Source organism: Octodon degus, unplaced genomic scaffold (genome assembly GCF_000260255.1).
Source record: "Octodon degus isolate 3935 unplaced genomic scaffold, OctDeg1.0 scaffold00032, whole genome shotgun sequence".
In the NCBI taxonomy this organism is placed as follows: Eukaryota; Metazoa; Chordata; class Mammalia; order Rodentia; family Octodontidae; genus Octodon; species Octodon degus.
Window position 1 is genome coordinate 13,787,820 of NW_004524608.1, and position 20,113 is coordinate 13,807,932.

Here is a 20,113-nt window from a genome sequence, read left to right on the forward strand (position 1 = left end):
AAAAAAAAAAAAAAAAAAGAATCTAAAAATATATGGTCATTAGCTCTAGAAGAATTCTAAGCATTTTGTAAGTTACTTATGATAGCTATTGGACACTGTGAACAAAAATTGCAGATTCTACTAGTATAGTTGTACGTGTGTGTCTATAGATACATGTATATGTAGTAATATGTTTGTACATATATAGTAATCATTTGCTTGTATTTACATATATGTAATCATTAAAATATAGCAGCTGGAATGATTTAAGAATTTATAAATCTTTTTATTCTTCCCTTTAAAACTATACATTATTGGGAAGCCAAATAGTTCAATGTTTTAAAAATTCCTTTAACAGTGACCCAAATATTTTACATTTTTCTGATTTCATTGTGTGGATTTCATGATACTTATGAAATTGGATATGACCAGTGGGTTTTAACATATTATCACAACAGGGACCATACATTTCAATAAATAGAAAGGACTTAAAATTTCAGCAGCTTTAGGACAAATATAGAATTATATATGTACAGTGTTTCCTATGTATTTATCTTTGCTTTGACCATTGACTAAGCATATTCTTTTTCGAATTTGGTATAAGTTCTACTAGTATAAAAGAGTATATACTTCATGTATGCGAGGAAGGTGTTCCACTCCTCCTCCTCCAGACCTTTTTATTTTTTTTTTTTTTCAGACAGGCTTTGTTAATGTGCCTAGGCTGACCTTGAACTGAGACTCAACCTGCTGCTTCAATCTCTGACCAATTCAAGCTCTGAATTTACTGGCATATCCCACAATACCCAGTTTAAAATAAATTCTGTGTATTGTAGTTTGATTATTGATTATATATCCCTGGTGGACTACAGTTGGTGAGTCAGAAAAAGAAATCTATTCCTTGTGTTACTATTACTATCATTATTCTGAGGCTACTGGTTTTGTACTAACTCACAGGAGTAAAACTATATTGAAAACTTAGGATCAAGAACTGAGATTTTTGACAGATTAAAAGTAGGTGTACAGTGGCTGGGGTTGGATCCCTGCCATGCCATGCTGTGCCGGCCCTGCCCCCAGTGCGCACTGACACAGGAGTTCAGAGTGGGTGTGGTGGCATGCGCCTGTAATCCCAGCTCTTGAAAGGGTTAACACAGGCGGATGGATCACTGTGAGTCGGAGCTATGTAGTGAGACCCTGTGGACCCTGTAGACTTACACTAAAATAAAAAAGTAGGTGTAAAACTTGTTATAATATGGTAAAAATTGTATGTTTCATATTTGTTCTTTAGAGTTGAGTAGTATTTACTATGTACAGGACTATAGGTGTAAAACTTCATACAATAAAAACTGTGTGTTCTGAGTTTAAATTGAAAAAGCATTGATACGACCAGTGTCATTAAAGAATGAAACACAAGTATTTTTATTGAATTATTATACTTGAAATATAAAATCTGTGACCATTCTTAAGCAAATTTGTTAGAATATTAACTTGAATGTCAGGATTTTACAATTTGTATTATGGGTTTTATTGCCATATTTTTGTTTTATTAGGATATATTAATTTAGGGCATGTACATGAATACAGATTTCCATTTTCAACAAATACTTAGTAAGCAACTGTTTTGGACAAAGAATCCCTAATGCTCCATGAGAAATGTTAGATACTACCATTCTGATTTATACTACAAATCTGATTTGTAGTCCCATAAGCTTACAGATTGTTAGACAAATTACACATGTTCATAACTGTAAGCAGAATAAAATATAAGTGCAGTGAAAGAGGCACTGATAAAATGCTTTTTAAAGGTAGATTCACAGCTTTACATTGTTTGCAGTAACTGTACTGTTTGGTATCAGTGACTTTCAGCTTGGATAATCAGATAAACCATGGGCTGGCACAGATTGGAAAATAGATCAAATTTGCTGTGTGGATGTGAGGAGGGACTAAGCATATTGAAAGGAGAAGACTACAACAGGAATTGGCAAAATATAGTGCTCATGCCATTAGTCCTAGCAGTGGGGTGGCTGAAGCAAGTAGATCCCCATGAGTTTAGGACCAGTCTGGGCTACATAGTGAATTCAAAGCCAGCCTAAACTACATATCAAGACCCTCTCTCAAAAACAGAACAAAAGGTGTAATGTGCCAGGGTAAAGTTCTGGATTCAATCCCCAGCACAGAAACAGATGTGTAAAAGCAATCCAAAAGCAAGTTTCAAAAGTGGGAAAGTCCATATATGTGATCAACCTAAAGAGTCTCTGCTGAATTCTGTTGTTACTATGGGGAAGGATGGAAGGGTAACTATGTGTCATCACAATGAATTTTTTAGAGGATTAGTTTATGGGGAGAAAGGAACACTAAGATGACCTGTGAGTAAGAAGAAAAATGAAGAAGTAAAGTAGGATACAAACGATACCTATCTGTAGCATCAGATAGCTCTAATAGGTATTAGAGAAATACAACTTTTATTGTGATACGACTTAGTTTAGGTTAAATGTGTCACACTGCGCTAGTAACCTTCCGGGGTTTGGGCATATTCTAGTGCTATTTTGCCCTACTGTGATATAAAATTTTATATAAAGTAATTGGACTACTCCTTAAGGCTTGGATTGAAAAGTTTAACAAGGGTATATTTGACTACTGCATTTCAACTATATGTTTTTTAAAAATGTTTTGATCCTTATTTTTACAGTTAACAATTCTTTGCTGTACATAAATTTAGTGTTCAAAAGCCACTTAAAATATGGATATATTACACATTATTTTAAATTCTTGAATTTGTGAAATTTTGCTTTAAATTTAGACAAACATTAATGTTGTCAGGTAGTTTCTTTAAAAATGGCTTGCCAAGCAAAAATATTTAAGTCCTGTTGGTCTTCAACAAAAAATTGGATGAGGCAAGCCAAAGATAGTGCTAAAAGCTTATATGAAAACAAGGGTTGAAGAGGTAAGAGAGGAAGTTCTCTGCAGAGCAAACTTGGACCAAATAAAGAGAGAAAGGACAAAAACTAAAACTAAAAATATACCCCACATCTCATTATGTGATGCAGTGCGGGCTCCCCTGAAGAGTCAAGATAGCAAGCTCCTCGTACCCTCTGATCTTCTTCCTGCCATCCACATCTCCTGGGAGCTGGCAAAATGATCTACCTATGGGGTCCTTCAAAGCATTTGGCGCTACCCTGAGGTCTTATAGTTGACAAATTCTGTCTCCTTTTCCAGCCAGCTTTGCCACTCTGTACCTCATAAGTCATTAACATTGTAACAAGTCAGCTTCTTTTTTTTTCTTTCTTTTTTTTTTTTTTTTGTATAAGTCAGCTTCTGAAATTCACATTTTTTTTAAAAAAGAAGAGAAAGAATATGGTATAATTCTAAATGTTAGCTTAGTTTCAGAAATACATTTGTATTTCCCTGGTTCTTTCACAAGAGGTAATAACTTTTAATCAAAGAAAAATTTAAATCCTTTGTTAAAGCCTACCTAATCAATTGAAAATTGTCCATTTTTTCAAAGATTAAATTTTTGAGTTTATTCAGTTTGAATTTTTTTCAGCTTCTGATGTCTTTAGAAGTTTTATGTCTTTTATTTAAAATGGAAATTGTTTAGCCTTTGTTTATTCAAACAATTTTCAGTGCTGTCCCCTTTATACTCTTTTTTTCAAGATTCTGTTGACATAAATGTTTTGTTACTGACTCAAGGGTCCCAAAGTTATTGTTGTTCATCAGTGTTCATGCTCAGAGCTGGACAGATTGGATAGTTGCTGTTATTCAAGTTCATTTTGATATTGAATCCAGTTAATTAGGTGGGGTTTTTTTGGGGGGGGAGGGTTATTGCTTTTTTCTTCAAAAATTGCCCTGGTGTGAATGTGTATGTGTTTGACGTGTGTGTGTGTGTGTGTGTGTGTGTGTGTGTGTGACTCAGAATTGAACCCACGGCCTAATACGTACTAGGCAAGTATTCTCTCTCAGAGCTACGTCTCTTACACAGTTCTTTGGATGTTCTATTTCATTACTGAGAATTTATGTTTGGCATATGTTTCAAGTGTGCTCATGATTATTTTAGTAATCAGCAACTGATTTATCTCATATATTCATAATCAAGAAAAAAATTTGTCCATAGTTTAGCAGCTTTCCAGTAATTAAGGGAAAAATATTAAGCCTTATGACTTGACTTTGACTTTGATTAGTGACCAATAAGATGGTAAAAATCAATATAACACATTGACTTCACAAATACATATGGGTTTCAGTGAAAAATTATTTTTTTTAATGTCATTTGTATGGGTTTCTTTTTTGTCACTAGTCACTGGAAACAAAGTTCCAGAGATTGTGACTAATTTATCTTTTTTACACCATCCTGGTGAAATAATTGAGTCATGTTCCTAAAGTATTTTAAGGACAAATTTTGTTTGGTTTTTGATCGTCTTGTGATTGAGATTTTTTCCTGTGCCAAATTGGTATTTTGAAGTTGTTTTCCTCATTTAATGAGTAGAAAATGAATATATTTAATTTTCTGTAATGATTTTTAATATATAAAATTGAAAGCAACTAAACAGTATAAGAAATGCATGTCACTAATAATTTAACCATTATGAGATAACCATTGTTAGTATTTTATGTATGAAATATTTGTTTTATTTCATTTCAGTCTTATTTAAATATATTCATGTATTTTTACTTTTTCAAAATTAGATCATACTGTGTTTGTTACATATACTGCCTTTGCCACTTTATGTCATGATTGTTTCCTCATGTTGAATAGTATAAGAAAATAAAATTTTAATAGTTATGTGATACTCATTTGAATAGATATTTCAGATTATTTAAGAAGCCTCTTTAAATGTTTACTTGGTCATGGAAATTCTCAGATTTTGATGAGTTATTAGCTCATTTGGTTTTTAGAATTGTTTCTAGGTTTTCTTTTTCTGGGATTATATAGGTATTTTGGAAGAGAATGTTGAATCAGAGTTTGAATTTTTGATCCCTTTTTTTGTTGCTGTTCATTTCTATGCTAAGCACAAGGAGGTACTTAGGTTTACCACTGAGCTACAACCCAAGAATGCTTTTTTTCTTAATATTTATTTCCTGTCACATTTTAATTTTCACAGTATCTGATCTAATTTGCTTCTTCCTTTAAAAAGTTTAAGACTGAGTGTGTAGAACACAACATGATGTTCTAATATTGTCTTAACTCACACAGATTATAATAAAATGATTTTTTTCTAAAGGAAAGAATGAGGCCGATCTTTTGCTGTTAACATGTAACACTATTTGAATATGCAAGGTATTTTTCTCTTTTTTCTCATTTGAAAGATTACAGTGAATAATTAATTATGAAGATAATAGAACTTGAAGTTTACTTGGTATAATTAAAGTAATGAAGTAAAAATACTTAGCATAATTCCTGTATAAAAAAACTAGATATTTAACAAAATAGTGGAGTGGTGGTGGTGGTGGTAGTAGTAATAGTAATAGTAATAGAAGTTATAAGAAGCAACAATACTGGTAGTATTAAGTTTGAAACACATTCTCATTTCTGACCTACTTGTGTGTGTGTGTCTGTCTGTGTGTCTGTGTATGTGTGTGTCTGTCTGTCTGTCTATTTTGTGATGGGTTTTCCCAAACTTTTCTTTTACTTTTGGTCCTATAGCTTAGAACTGATTTTTTTGAATTATGTTTTTTAATATTTTTAGTTTATCATCAGTTTTATTTTGCCTAACGAAATATACTTCATTAAAATTGTCTCACTGAAATTTTGTTGATTGTATTTTAATTTTTTCAGATTAAATATACATATAAACAATTCAAAACGATAAAAGGACTAACATCTCTGTTATCTAAATCTTTAATTTTTTGTCTACTTAGTTCTTTTGACACATGATAGAAATATGAAAAAATAATTGCAATTTTGATTCTGAAAATATATGTCTATAGTTCCTTCATTTTTGTTATATTCATGTTATTTGCTTATAATATAAATATTCTAAATGTTGAGGAAAAAACATGCAAATATGTGTTTTCTATAGTTTAAGAGGTAAATGAGGGCTGGGGAGAAGCTCAGTGGCATAAGCACCTGTTTGGGAAGCACAAGGTCCTGAGGTTGATCCCCAGTACAAAAAAAAAAAAAAAAACCTTTGTGAAACCTGTCAGTCATTTCATTTTTTTCTTAAATATAACTGCAGTAATATTGAAAAAGTTTCAGCCTGAAAGTGCCATTGGTTATTTATATTTTTAGCAGCAATTGCTCTGTAAAGAATGGAATTTAGTGAGGAGGATGGAGTACTGGGGTGAATTTGTAATCAAAATCATGAGGAATCTTACCAGCAGCCATTAAAGCAGCAGCTTATTCTTAAAGGCTCAGGTTACAGTTTAGATTTGGTAGGCATTATGGTCTGATACAACTACAGTATTCTGCCATTGTGGTTTAAAAGTAACATTTTGTTTACAAACTAGGCCTGTGTTAGTTAGTTCACATATAGTACTTGAGACCAAATAGCATGAGGGGAAAAAAAAAGGAAAGATTTATTTTGCCTTGTAGTTTAGGAGGTTTGGTTTCATGATCACTTTGGCTTTGTTGCTTCTGGACTGTGTTGAGGCCAAAACATAGCAGAAGGGTTTGGGGAGAAAAGCTGCTTACCTCAAGGTAGCCTGGAAACAACAAGGAAAGGATTAAAGAGGGAAGAACAGTGACTCCCGTGCCATGTACTTATGACCCACTTTCTTCAGTTAGATCCTATCTCCTAAATTTCTGTTACTCCCAATAATCTCATTGAATTATAATCTTATCAATAGATTTATTTACTGTTAAAGTTAGAGCCCTCGTGATCCTTTCAGTTCCTTAGGTCTCATCAGCTAGCAATCAAGCCTCAACAAGTGAGGCTTTAGGGGGACATTTTGGATCTCAAGAACACCACTTCCCCCAGAATAAATTTGCTGACTCTTTTGTCTAGGGGAAAGCAACAGGGGGATGGGTGTGAAGATGATGAAAAGTGAATAAATGTGGAAGTTATGGGGGAAGTAAAGATTGACAAAATTTGGTGATAGATTGGATATGATGGGTCAGGAGGATACACATACTCATATTTATCTCGTCTAAGGGACTTCAAGTACATACGTCACAAATGGGGTTAATATCTTGATTTTCCTTCCAAATTAAAGATAACATTTTGTAAAACTTTCCATCTAATTTGTGTTTACAATTTCCCATTCAGATTGGTGCCAAATGGTATCAACAATTCCATTTACTTCCTGGTTGAATTCTGCATCCTTTTTGTAGATTTCTTTTCTTGGAGGGCCACAGAAACATTTAATTAGATTTTGTTTACTTTTTATTTCTTGTTATAGCACAGAAGCACTAAAGCCATCCAATGATATATATTACAGAAAATAAGTTTAGGAAGCTAGACTAAAGTGAGTGAAATTATAAAAGGAAAGTAGAAAAGTGGAAATCTGCTACATAGACAGTTTTAATACTTTTAACTGAAAATGAGAGTCGAAAAAGTTGAGGTATCTAAGTGAACATGAAACATGAAAAGGGAGGATTTTGATCTTTCAAATGATGTGGGAACAATTCAAAAGAATACAGTAGATCGAAGTTACAGGAAAGAGGGAATGGTCAGTGAAATAAGGTCCATCATAAGCTTTGAAAAAATAATAGTAAGGTTGAGGAAACAAAGGAGGCCACTTCCCCTATTTTAGTAGCAATAAAGAAAAAAGGTGGTTACAATGCCAGTCGTATTTAGATTTTGTAAGGGAAAATAATTTTTGCTGTAGCTTTTAAATTTATTATTTAGTTATTCTAGATAGGTTCCTAATTATTAATGTCAATGGAGGCAATCACTTTATATTTGTCGTATTTTGTCCCTATTCACTTGTAAAATCTACTCTTAAAAAATGAAGATGGAAAAAAAAAGAATTGAGCACCCACAGGGAAATTGAAAACAGAATAATAGATAATAGCATCCTTTACAGTGTCTTCTAGGAGGTTATTGCCTACATTTATCAGGATGTGGGTATTTGGAATGCAGAATTAGGAAGGTGTACTTTGCAGTAAATGGGAATTAGTGTGAAATAAGTTATGCAACGGTCTTGAAATTATGCATTAAAGACCAGAGAACAATGAAAGTAATTCCTACTTGAAGATAAGGTCTCCGATTTTGAAGTTGCAGTAAACATTGGCCTTTTCCAATGAAGTATGTACTGAAATAAGACAAATTTCTAGTAAACCAGTTGTTTGAGCAATTTGAAGACATTTTTCAAAGCAGTGGGACCCTTCTTCAAACAGAATTTCACAAAAATTCTAATATTAAACAAAAGAGCTTTGATGAAACCAAGTGAGTCAGAGCCCCTACTCCAGAGTGGTTAAAGGTAACTAAAGACTTGGTGAAATATTTTGAAGGGTAATTTCTAATAGTAGTGAACTATCAGAAACCTTTTTTTTTTTTTTTTTTTTTTTGAAGGGTAATTTCTAATAGTAGTGAACTATCAGAAACCTTTTTTTTTTTTTTTTTTTGCGGTCCCAGGGATTGAACTCAGGACCCTGTGCTTGCCAGGCAAGTGCTTATTCCACTGAGCCATCTCCCTGGCCCAGAAACCTTTCTATTTTTATTGATTTAACTGTTTTTAATATATACAAATGACAAACATTGAGGAGGCACAATAGATATATAGTGAAAAATAACTCCTCCTTTTCTGAATCCAGATCTCTAGTCCCTTTACCTAACAGAGTAAATACAATTATAATTCTCTTTATGTATTTTTTGCAGAAATATTCAATGAATATACAGATATTAAAAATATCCTTCTTGGGCCGCGGAGATAGTTCAGCAATGTAAGTGCCTTCCTAGGCAAGCTCAAGGACCTAGATTCGATCCCTAGTGCTGCATGGCATGCCAGCCCTGCCCCCAGGCACGCAGAGCCTGCCACCAAGATTTGGTGTGGTGACGCAAACTTGTAATCCCATTGCTAGGCAGGCTGAAACAGGAAGATCACTAGGAGTTCAAGCTGCATAGTGAGGCCCTGTAGCAAATATATTTTTTTAAAAATAGCCTTCTTCTTTTAAAGTCACAAATAAGATCTTTCATTTTTCCTCACCTTGTTCATTTCACTTAACATAGTAACTAATGCAGACCATATCATTCTGTTTAATAGGTGTATAGTAATTTAGTAAAAACTTAATCTCACAACAGTTCCTTACTGATGGTAATGTTTTATTTCTTTTACAGTTACAGTGTTATAGTAAATATCCTTTAAATATATCTTTACCCATATACATGAGTGTATAATCTAGGATAAATTCTTTTGAAAGCTTTATAATATTATAAAGAAACCTAATGTTAAGGGCATAAAGGTAAAAAAAAATTTTTCTTGGTATTTACAATCCCTCACCTTTGTTTTGTTCTGTACGCATGTTGTTTCTCATGTTATGTAAGCTCTGCATATGCCCCATTAAAAGGAAGTTTTTATTTTACCTTATCAGACATGAAGTATTTAGACTGTTATTTCCTGGGCTTAGTATACATGCATTTTCCATAGGGCATAATGATTTCTAATGTATATGTTGCTTTATTTGTCCAGTCTTGTGTATTGCTCACAGTTGTTTTTCAGAATTATCTTAGATATTCCAATTAAAAATTTGTGTTTCTTAAGCCTTTTGATATTTGACTTATTTTTTTTAATCTACTTGCATTTGTAGATGAAAGGATCAGTTAACCAATTAATTATTGTCTGTCTTCCTTTCTAACCTTTGTATCCTTGTTAGAAATTTCTAATGTAGTCGTTATTTAAATTCATAGATTGTACCAATCTAGATGTTAAACCCTGTCAAATGTTGCCTTAACATTCTTGTGTATTTATTTTGCATGTGTTAGAATAGCATCTTTCTCACAGAGATCTCAAAAAAAAAAAACCCAAAACTTTTAATCCTTTCACTGGAGAAGTATATTCCCCAAATAGATTATTTACTAAGCAGCATGAAAAATAGTGCTTTACTGTTTGATTATTTTCTCATCATCAGGTATCTTGAGGCATAAACAAAAAAGTAAATTTTTAAAAATTTAACGGAAATCTGTAATTTGACATGACACATATTTGGAGTTAGAGCTGTGACCAAAGAAAGGAAGGATAAGAGAGATGAAATAGGATTGTTAAATATTTTAATCAGTGTAAATTTTTTATGTGTTTTGTTTTATGATTTGGACAAAGAGTTTGGTTTTTAAACTATCAACTTTATAAAACTGACAGGACTTGAGAGCTAGTTTAATTCAATTGCACCATTTGTCAGGTAAAGAAAATAGTGTTCAGGAGAGTCTAAGACTTGCTCCTGATTGCAGACTACAGCACTGAGCACCTGGTTGCCAACTGGCTTCTGTTTCAGTATATAATTAGTTCGGTGTTTACAGTGGGATTTAAAATGTGTCAAGTGAAAAGGAAATAGGTTCATTTTTATAGATTCATATTTTAAATCACACTGTGCTATATTTAATTCCTTACGTTTCTGAAATTGTAGATAGCTAAAAATTTTATAGATCACATCATTTTTCTGTGAACCATATCCAGAGTTAAGTTTTTCAACTGTCTAATAAGCTATTTCTGCCTCATCTCCTATTTCTACAATCTATTTCATGCAGAATTTTTTGTTTTTTGCTTAGTTTTTCTTTATTTAATAGTTGGAATGTTGGATATCTAAATGTCTATTGCTTTCAACATGCTAGGTAAGTGATGTGACACTGAGCTACATCCCCCTATAGCGATATTTTTGAAACAAAAGGGTTAGTGAAACTGAAACACAGGGAGCAGATCATGTTTACATTTGTTAGCGAATATGTCTTGCCCTCCTTATTTTCACCTGTTCAGGTTTATGTCTACCAGCTGTCAGTATTAATAAACTATGATTACACATGGTAGGAATATTTTATATACGTGCATTTAAACAAAGTTATCATTCACAATTGATCGTTGAGTTTTGCAGTACATAAAAGCATTGTGCAGGGAAGAAGTTATTTGTGGTCTGTCATTCCCATAAATTCATTTTTTTGTATTTTAGGGAAGGGTCTACAGGGTATTCAGGGTCTCACTACTAGATCCGACTCATAGATCCGCCTGTTTACAGCCTCCCAAGAACTGGGATTACAGGCGCATGCCACATTCTGATAAATTCTAATTTTTGTCTGTTCTCAAGATTGTTACCAATAAATATCATTTTAGTAAAATACAGCAAACTTATTGTTACCAGTAAATATCATTTTAGTAAAATAACAGCAAACTTATCATAACAGTGCCCATTATGATATGTTAATTGTGCACTATACATTATCAGTTTTAATCAATGTGGACAAAATATAAAATGTTAGACTCTGGGACTTACGATGTCATGGAAGATACATTCAATATAATTTTATTACTTCAGTGGTTTTGTGTTACCAAATTCAATTTGAATAATTTTACTATTGTATGTAGAAATAATACTTGAGGTTTTGGTTAGTTGAGTATAGTTTTTGATACTTTAGACCAGTGTTTCTCATCTTTATCACTAGTGATGTTTTGGGCTAGATAATTCTGTGTGTTTTGGGTGGGTTCTTCTGTATTGTAGGACGTTTAAGAACATCCCAGAATCTGTCTACTCAGTGCTCTTTTAATTGTGACAACTATATCTCCCAAATGTTCTTTAGTAGAGAAGGAAGCTACAAGATTACCTGTAGTTTAGAACCACTGCTTTAAATCATGGGAAATATCTGTAATGAATCAAATAATTTACAGACCCTTCATTTTTGACATATTTTTTCTTGCATTGTTGATGCCAACAAATTTATTTTTCATTACATCTTCCCCCAAAGGTTCATATGTAGCTCACAGTTCTTAAGGTAGGGAAATTCAAGACCAAAAAATCCAATCATGTGAGGTGGCCTCCCTTTTTAACTACCTGCTCTCTTCAAAGAATTAATCCATTTCCAGGAGAGTAAGAATTTAATTACTCCTGTCCAGTCCCATGAGAAAGGCATCAGTGGCTCTTGAAGCTTAATCACCTCTTAAAAAGCTTCATCTCCCAACAATTCTATGCTGAGGAATTAAGCCTACATATGACTATTGTTGGGAGCATACCATTTTTAAACCATAGCACTATTTTTGTCTATATTTTATTATTCTGGTAGATATATATTCCTAAGTGTAATTCATATTTCTAAAAGTAGGTAAAAGTTTAAATATATTTAATTATTTTAAATAACGACAATACTGAAAATTAACATTTCTTTATGTCATAGATATGGAGTCTGGAGAACGGTTGCCATCTTCGTCAGCCTCCTCTACAACACCAACTTCATCTTCTACCCCTTCTGTAGCTTCAGCAGTTTCAAAAGGCTGCCTTTCTACTGGAGCTTCTTCATTTAGCTCTGCAATCAACCCATGTGGTAAATATACTTTATAAATTTTAGAAAACCACTATTTTAATAATTTGTGTTTGTACTTCTGAGTAAAGTGTTCTTATGTCCTCCATAACCTGGTAATTAAAGCTTAGGTTAAATATTTACTTTTTTTGCTTTTTCTGGTTTTCACCTGGGAAAAGTCCTGGTTATTCCATGCATTCCATGTTTTTTAAAAATTCTCTTTGAAAGTTTGCCTTAATCTTTTAACTTGTTTAGCCACTTCACTTAATCAGTAAGTGTAAAATCTTACAATAATAAGCCAATGAGAAAATGAAAGCATACAAGAGTCCTTCGTGGTAAGGTTACCCACCAGTGCTGTGGACCCTTTTGCCAAAATTTATTTCTTATATTTGAAATGATCATCTCATAGTCCACTACCCTAGGTCACAGATGTATATTAAGGTGAAGTATATGTATGTATATTACACATGTGTACATATTTGATGAAAATATCATAAAAATTTAGTGTTTCCTAAGCATGAAAAAATTGTTACTATAAAAAGTGAAATTTTCTAATATGAAATTATTCTCAGTTTTGATTAATTATGTAGAAAGTATTGTTAGTTTTCTCCTAGTTCATCCTTTGCCTTTTTATTGAAGTTTGGTATAATACATCCTTTTTTAAAAAGTATACCTAAACTTGATTAATAAATTCCTGATTAGTAAGAAGAGGCAGTTTAACTTTGTTTTTATCTTAGAGATTATTTTATTATAAACAATAGAACTAAATGATGTTTTACTTTTTAAAAATTAGATTTGTAATTCTGTATAGATGAAATGCTAAATATGGAATGTCTACCTACAAAATACATTAGCAAATTGTCAAATATATTTGTTCAGGTGTTTTATTTTTCTAGTGAATGGAATAACAAGAGGAATATTATTATGTCATTGTATTATCATAGAATAATTTTTTGATGTCTTCTTGGTGATAAAAAATAACTGAAATAGCATATATATTTAAAACCAATAACAACTCCTCATGTACTCTATATAATCCTTATCAAGTAATTTAACAACTTTGCCTATATTTTACCTTTACATAAAATGATAGCTAGCCTCTCAGGCCCATTGATGACTTGCTGTGCTCAAAAATAGTGATTCCACAATTGGCTTTTTCACTTACTCTTCCTAAATGATGGCACACATCAATTATACTTTTGTAATTATTCTTTTCTGTTTCTTATAACTTTCTTTTGTTTCAGTTCCTTTAAATATATTATTCTGATATGCTGTCTTTGTGTTTGTTTCTAAATGAGCCTTTAACATATGTGCTTCTCCATAAATGTCTTTTGGCTTTTTGTCTTGTTGAACTTTTTAACAACGTCCTGAGTATAGAACCTGGAGATTTCTTCACATCTTTTCTTCACTTTTCTAAATTAATGATGTTGCAATGACTTATAATTCTGGTTACTTTGGCACTATACTTTGTTATTAATGTTTGGGAGTTGCCAAAGAGGTAATATATGTGGACTTGCTGAGAAACATCAGAATCTTGTCTACAAAGGGGAGTATCTTTTTTTATGAGTAGAATATATTTATTGGGGGAAAGAAAGCTCCTGTCTGAGAGAGGGACAGAAGGGGGGCCCAAGCAGTTTGTCCCCAGGAAGCTGTCTTTTCCAGGGATTTTTATAGAGTAAAACCATGTGGTGAGATGGTGGTGGAGAACATGGGAACTCACTCACTTAAGTAGGTATGAGGTGGGACAAAACTGTGGTCAACCAATGAGATTACAAGCACCATTGCTCAGGTAAAAATTGATTAAATCCAATGCCAGATGGGGAAGCAAGTCATGTAGCAAGCAAGCATGCAACTTTTAAAAAATCATTTATTTGCTATTCAGAGACATATTGAGGTTTTATGCTGAGATGTTTAACTTAAATATATGTACTTGTTTATTCAGAAGTGTATAATTGATTAACATATTTAAGTTCCTAGTTAATGTTTTTATTTTTTTAATAATTTTATTGAGAAACAAATAGCAATGAGACAGTTTCAATACTTAATACATTGCATATTGTTGTCTTCGTGGTTATTCATTGTACAAGATGCAGACATGATATCCTGTCCACAGACATTATTAGAACAAGTCTTTCTATTCATTGAATTACGAGAATGTAGCTGTATATCTACTGTAACTATTTTGAATATACAGATACAAAAAGGTTGTTCATTTGTATCCCCTTATTTTTAGTTTTGTCAGAGATGAGTATTCCATTCTCATTTAAATATTATAGGTGTGTGAATTCAGCAAAATATCCCAATATAGTCCAGTAGTCCATAATAGTGGTGGGTTTTCCATAGGACTGGCAATGTCAGAAGTTGTTGACTTGAGCCCTTTACAGCTCAACATATTACTATGGCTTTATGTTTTATACTTCATTTTTATACTTTTCTAATGGATGGTTAAGACCAAGATAAAACAAGACCTGTATAACAAGAAATGTAGCTTTTGTATCTGATAAGGTCAGTCAAATCCCCTCAGGATTTAGCCTGAAACCCTTTACTGCACTTTGTAGATCCTTTGTCATGTCAGCCCTGTGGATGAGTCACGGCCGTTGCTTGACTGATTTGCTCTCTGTGAAAGCCTGAGAAAATGTTTTCTCTCCATGTGACTCTCCTTAGGCACACTCTACATCATCGATTACTTTGCTCTGGCCCCATAATCTCCTTGATTGGAAAATTTGGGACACAACTGAGTTACATGATGTTACAATACAGGTTCTCCTATGTCCTGAGTCTTCACTGACCTTGAAAAGCTAGGGCCAAAATGTTGGCTGACCTTGCAGCCCTTCTTTTTCTCTAATTTTTGGTCTGTAAACTTAAGTTGTTCAACCCTCCAGATGAGAATTTAATATTATTACCCTACAACATAAGCAGTTGAGCTTAATCTCGCTATCTGGCTGAATATCAAACATCTTAGGCATAACATGGAACAGATATTTTCTGTCAAGTACTGATATGTTAAACTTTAAGTCCCTACAGAATATGAAAAAATTAAAAATATAAAACAATATTTTTAAAAAATAGGAATCAATAATTACATATTTTTACACAGAAGTTTAGAAATCTAACCCTGTACTGCATTGTAGCAGGACAGTCCTGTGACATTTTTTTTCTTGTCTGTTTTCATTTATTGCCCTTTCTTTTTTTAAACATTTACTTGAGAGACAGTGTGGCAGTAATTGGTATGTCATGAGATGCGGTACATATTTAGAAGACCAGAATGACAGGCATTCCAAGCATGACCTTACTATTATACATTGCTATCTTCATTGCAGTTGCTTAGTTCACAGGTATCAGCATATATAGTTAGTGAGGGTGAGAATCCTACCAATTAACTGCTAGTTTCGAAAACCTGCTGAAGATTCTCAGAATCGTTGCCTTACTCATCTTGTATGTATACATGTATGGCTTTGCCCCTGTCATGTTTCCTAGCTTTTTTCCTTACCCTCTCTTCGTTGTCTAATCTTCAAATTCTTGCTTTCCTTTTAACTGTGTTATACCTTTCTATTTGTATTTCTTCTTTTGAGTTCTTATACTAGGGGAATACAATATTTACACATGTGGGTTTTTTTTCTTTTAGACTCCTAGAGTTGGTTGTGCTTCATGTTAAAAATAAAACCTCTGTTAACTTCTGACATGTTGGCTACTTAGGAAAATGTTCAATTGGGCTGTATAACACACAATATTATTTTCCTGTCTTATTTGATTCATTGTTTTTGGTCTGTATATGGTCTGATATTTCTCTCCATTTTAAAATAAAATAATGAAATGATAATGGGCCAACATATCTATCATAAACCATTTTATCTCAGTTCTTTGGGTGTGTCAAAACAATAATTTTCATCTTTACGATGCCACAATCTCAACAGTTCTTGAATGGGTCCTTCAGGTTCATTCTGTTATGTTCAAGTTACTTATTTACATTTTTCTAAGCTATGGGGGATGTAATTTAAGCTTGCTTTCAAACTTTGCATGATGAGTTCTTTTCTGTTGAATAGAATAACTTGTCAAGATCTGAGATTATACCTATTTACGAGTTAGCCTGTTGCTGGAAAAAGACATAAGATTCCTGGATCAGAGTTTTTATTGCTAATGGAACAACCAAGATCATGAGCAGAGGATCATGTTGGCTTTGGTTCCCTGTGTCCAAGTCCCACATAGGAGAGTGGATCCACTGATGCAGTGGGTTTGTGTCATAGCAAAGGAGCACTCAGCTCAATGAATTCATTACTTTTAACATAAATGAAGACAAGCTCACTCTTTGAGGGAAGATGTTACCTCATCTTTTTAAGGTTTCCTGCTGTGAAGGCATCCCTGAGAACTAACCCAAAGCCTTGCATTTCTTTTGATCCAGCAATAACATGTACAGATTCTTGGAAGATTACATTTCACCACACCCCTTTAGTTTTGTTACAGTGATTCAAATTTTACAAAATAACACTACAGTAAGATTAAGGTATGTATGTATGGTTTTTCTTAGTCACATTACCCAAAGTAATAATTCTTTCCTCTTAAGGAATGACTTTTCAAAAATAAGCTGTTTACTTCTAAAAATAATTTGGGGCAGCCTTAATCAAATGTAGAGGCATGATAATGATTAAAACATTATAAGATGGTATTCCATGTATAATCCTTCTTTTAATATGCCTCATGTAGTATCACCAAAGCTGCTGGTTCCTCATAAAACACCTTTTAAAAAAAACAAATGACAATAGCCAAGGAAAACAAAAGAAACCATGGGGAGGAGACAGCAATGGTGCCTATAACTGTTTTAACTTCAGGGTGTATTTATAGATATTTTATTTTCAATTTTAGTAGGCTTTGTTTGCTATTACTCTTATATCATTTATAATATCCATACTATTAGTCGCTATTACTTGTGACATTTGTTCTTTCAAGAGTGATTTTTATTTTCCCTTTTTACATGTAAACCCTTCTGCTTATTTCTCCAGTCTTCTCTCTGTGGCCAGAGCCCTAAACACTAGACTAATTCTTTAAATAATTCACACTTACCATCTTGACCCAATACTATTATGGATACTGGACTATTTTGGAATGTTTTGCTGAGTTCACACACCTATAATATTTAAATGACAGAACTAAACAAAAAAAGGGGATATAGATGAATGACCATTTTGTATCTGTGTATTCAAAATGATTAGGATAGATATACAGCTATATTCTCTTAATTCAATGAATAAGAGGGATTTGTTCTAATAATGTTTGTAAATAGGATATCATGTCTGCATTTTGTACAACAAATAACCACTAGGAAGACAGTATCAATGTGTTAATTATTGAAACTGTCCTACCAACTTGATCTGAAACTGTCTCATTGCTATTTGTATCTCAATAAAATTATGGAAAAAATAAATAATTCACATTTGCCCACCCCCCAAAAAATTATAAGATGGGCTATAGGAAATAAAAACATTTAGCTGACAAAACCACAGATACTGAACAACAACAACAAAATTAAATAGCTTCTAATAATAAAATGAAAACATAAAAGTTTACATGATTCACATTACCCTAGAGGTAGTAAATATATTCATTCTTCAGGAAAAATATAATTTTTTTAATTCAAAGTGATCTGGGGAATATGCCACTGACGCCTTTCTATGAAATGGTAAATGAAGCACACTTTCCTTCCATGCCAGATTCTAGGATATTTAGATTCTTTTCCATGTATTTGGCTCCATACAAAAGCTGAAAGAATGAAATTTAAGTATAATCTTACAACCTTTACAGAGTCCGTTTGCTTGAAGTTTTTGGTTTTCTGATGTAACACACTTTCATGATAAACTATCACAAACCAGTTGTTTTCAAACTATTTTTGAAGTAGATGTCTTCAAACAAAGGCCTATACAAATGCAAAATATAAAAAGCTAATAAACTTTTAAAAACTTTTTTTTACTTTAAGCTAAAGTAGGCCTGATTTTCTTTTAATAATTGGAGAGGGATTTGTATTTGTAGCTTAGTTTCAGGCTTCTACAAACTTGTGCCAAGTCAATATTTCTTAGAGATATTACTTTGTGTTATATCATAAAACCAAAAATTTCAAGCAAATGGACTCTGTAAAGGTTGTAAGATTATGCTTAAATTTCACTCTTTCAGCTTTTGTATGGAGCCAAATGCATGGAGAGGAATCTAATATTAAATAAATTACAAGTTGATCAGTATCTTCAGTGTAGGTTATATGTTAGTTATGAGAGTAATTCACTATGAATAAGAAAGATAAATCAAAATGTGGCAAAGAAACACATTAACTGGCATAGTCCTAAGTGGGAAATGTCATAACAGACCTTCTAAGTTCCTTCTAACTTTACATTCTGTCTTCTCAAGAATGGGATTTTTATTCTTGCATATGTATCTCAGGACTACAAGAGGGTTGATCTATATAGAGCACTTTCTTCCAACAAGGAAGGGGAGATAGGGATAATAAGCCAAATTTGCATAGCAGCTTTGACTCTTGACTCCTTTTAAAGAACTTTCCCAGAAACTCCACCCAGAATTTTCTACTTATATCTTTTTCCTCAGAACTCATGAGTGATAATCTTAGCTTCAGTTAAGGCTGGGAAGAATTGTTCTTAGCTGAGTATATTTCCATCCTAAATAAAATAGGAGTTATTAGTAAGGAAAGAAGAAAATAATGGATTGGTGATATGTGATATGTAGAGCAGAGGAACAAGGAAGAGGTTCAGTTGGACAACAAATTAAGATCAGATAAATTAGAGCATTATATGCCATACTTAGGAATTAATGCAGGATAATATAATGATTAAAAGTAAAGCCTTTGCTGTCAGAAGGCTCTGCAATTGAATCTTGGCTTGAACACTGATATCTGTGTGAATGTGGAGAAATTATCCTTTTCTAGAGTTCATTTGATCTAATCAACTTATGCCCACTACAGGAACTTTTAGGAGGCAAAACACTCAAAACAATACTGTTAAGGAGTTGTTTTAGGCTTCAAAAACAAAACCTTCTCACATAGTGGAAAGGAATACAGAACAATCTATTTTACCTCTTTCTGAGGTTCTTATGTACCACCATTCATGAGGGCAGAGCTCTTATGACTTAATGACTTCTGATACCCTCTCTACTACTACTTGTTTTGGTTTTTTTGAGACAAGATGTTGATTTGTAGTGCAAGCTGACCTTGAATTCACTATGTAGCCCAGCCCAACCTTAAGCTTGCAGAGATCATACTGTCTCAGCCTCCTCAGAGCTAGGATTACAGGCATGCACCACCATGACCACCTACACTATCTCTTAATGTTATCATTAGAGAGATTAGGTCCTAATACATGGATTTTGGAGAAACCCAGCAGTCAAGACTATAGCAATTCTAATTTAGTATGAATTGGAAATGTATTTGGTTGGCAGATATTAAGCCAGTGGACCAGACTGAATTGGGTTGTTGGTTAATATACCAGTCAGATTAATAAATTTTCTGGCACTTTTGCCATCCTTTATGCCACTGTAATGGTGTACATAAATATTTCAGCTGATGCTCTCAAGAATTACAACTGCACCATAACAGTTCTTATTATATAGTACTACAAAGTCATCATTTAGTTTCTATAAGAATAATACATGGTTACATTGTCAAGTTGGAGTCATTAATGATAATGCAGCTGGGAAAATTATTGTGGTTAAATAATTATGGAGTGACTGGTTAAATAATTATGGAGTGATTAGCATTTGGTATGGTGTGC

At 32.9% G+C, this 20,113-nt stretch overlaps 1 protein-coding gene across 1 annotated transcript in view; it reads left to right on the forward strand.

Annotated features, from left to right (window-relative positions):
- The window catches only part of Baz2b (bromodomain adjacent to zinc finger domain 2B), a 338,801-nt gene that overhangs the window by 154,945 nt on the left and 163,743 nt on the right, over positions 1-20,113 (forward strand). The window contains exon 3 of the mRNA XM_023713794.1: positions 12,228-12,374. Within this exon, the coding sequence (XP_023569562.1) occupies positions 12,230-12,374 (145 nt within the window). The 5' untranslated portion in view covers positions 12,228-12,229. The remainder of the gene's footprint in view (positions 1-12,227; positions 12,375-20,113) is intronic.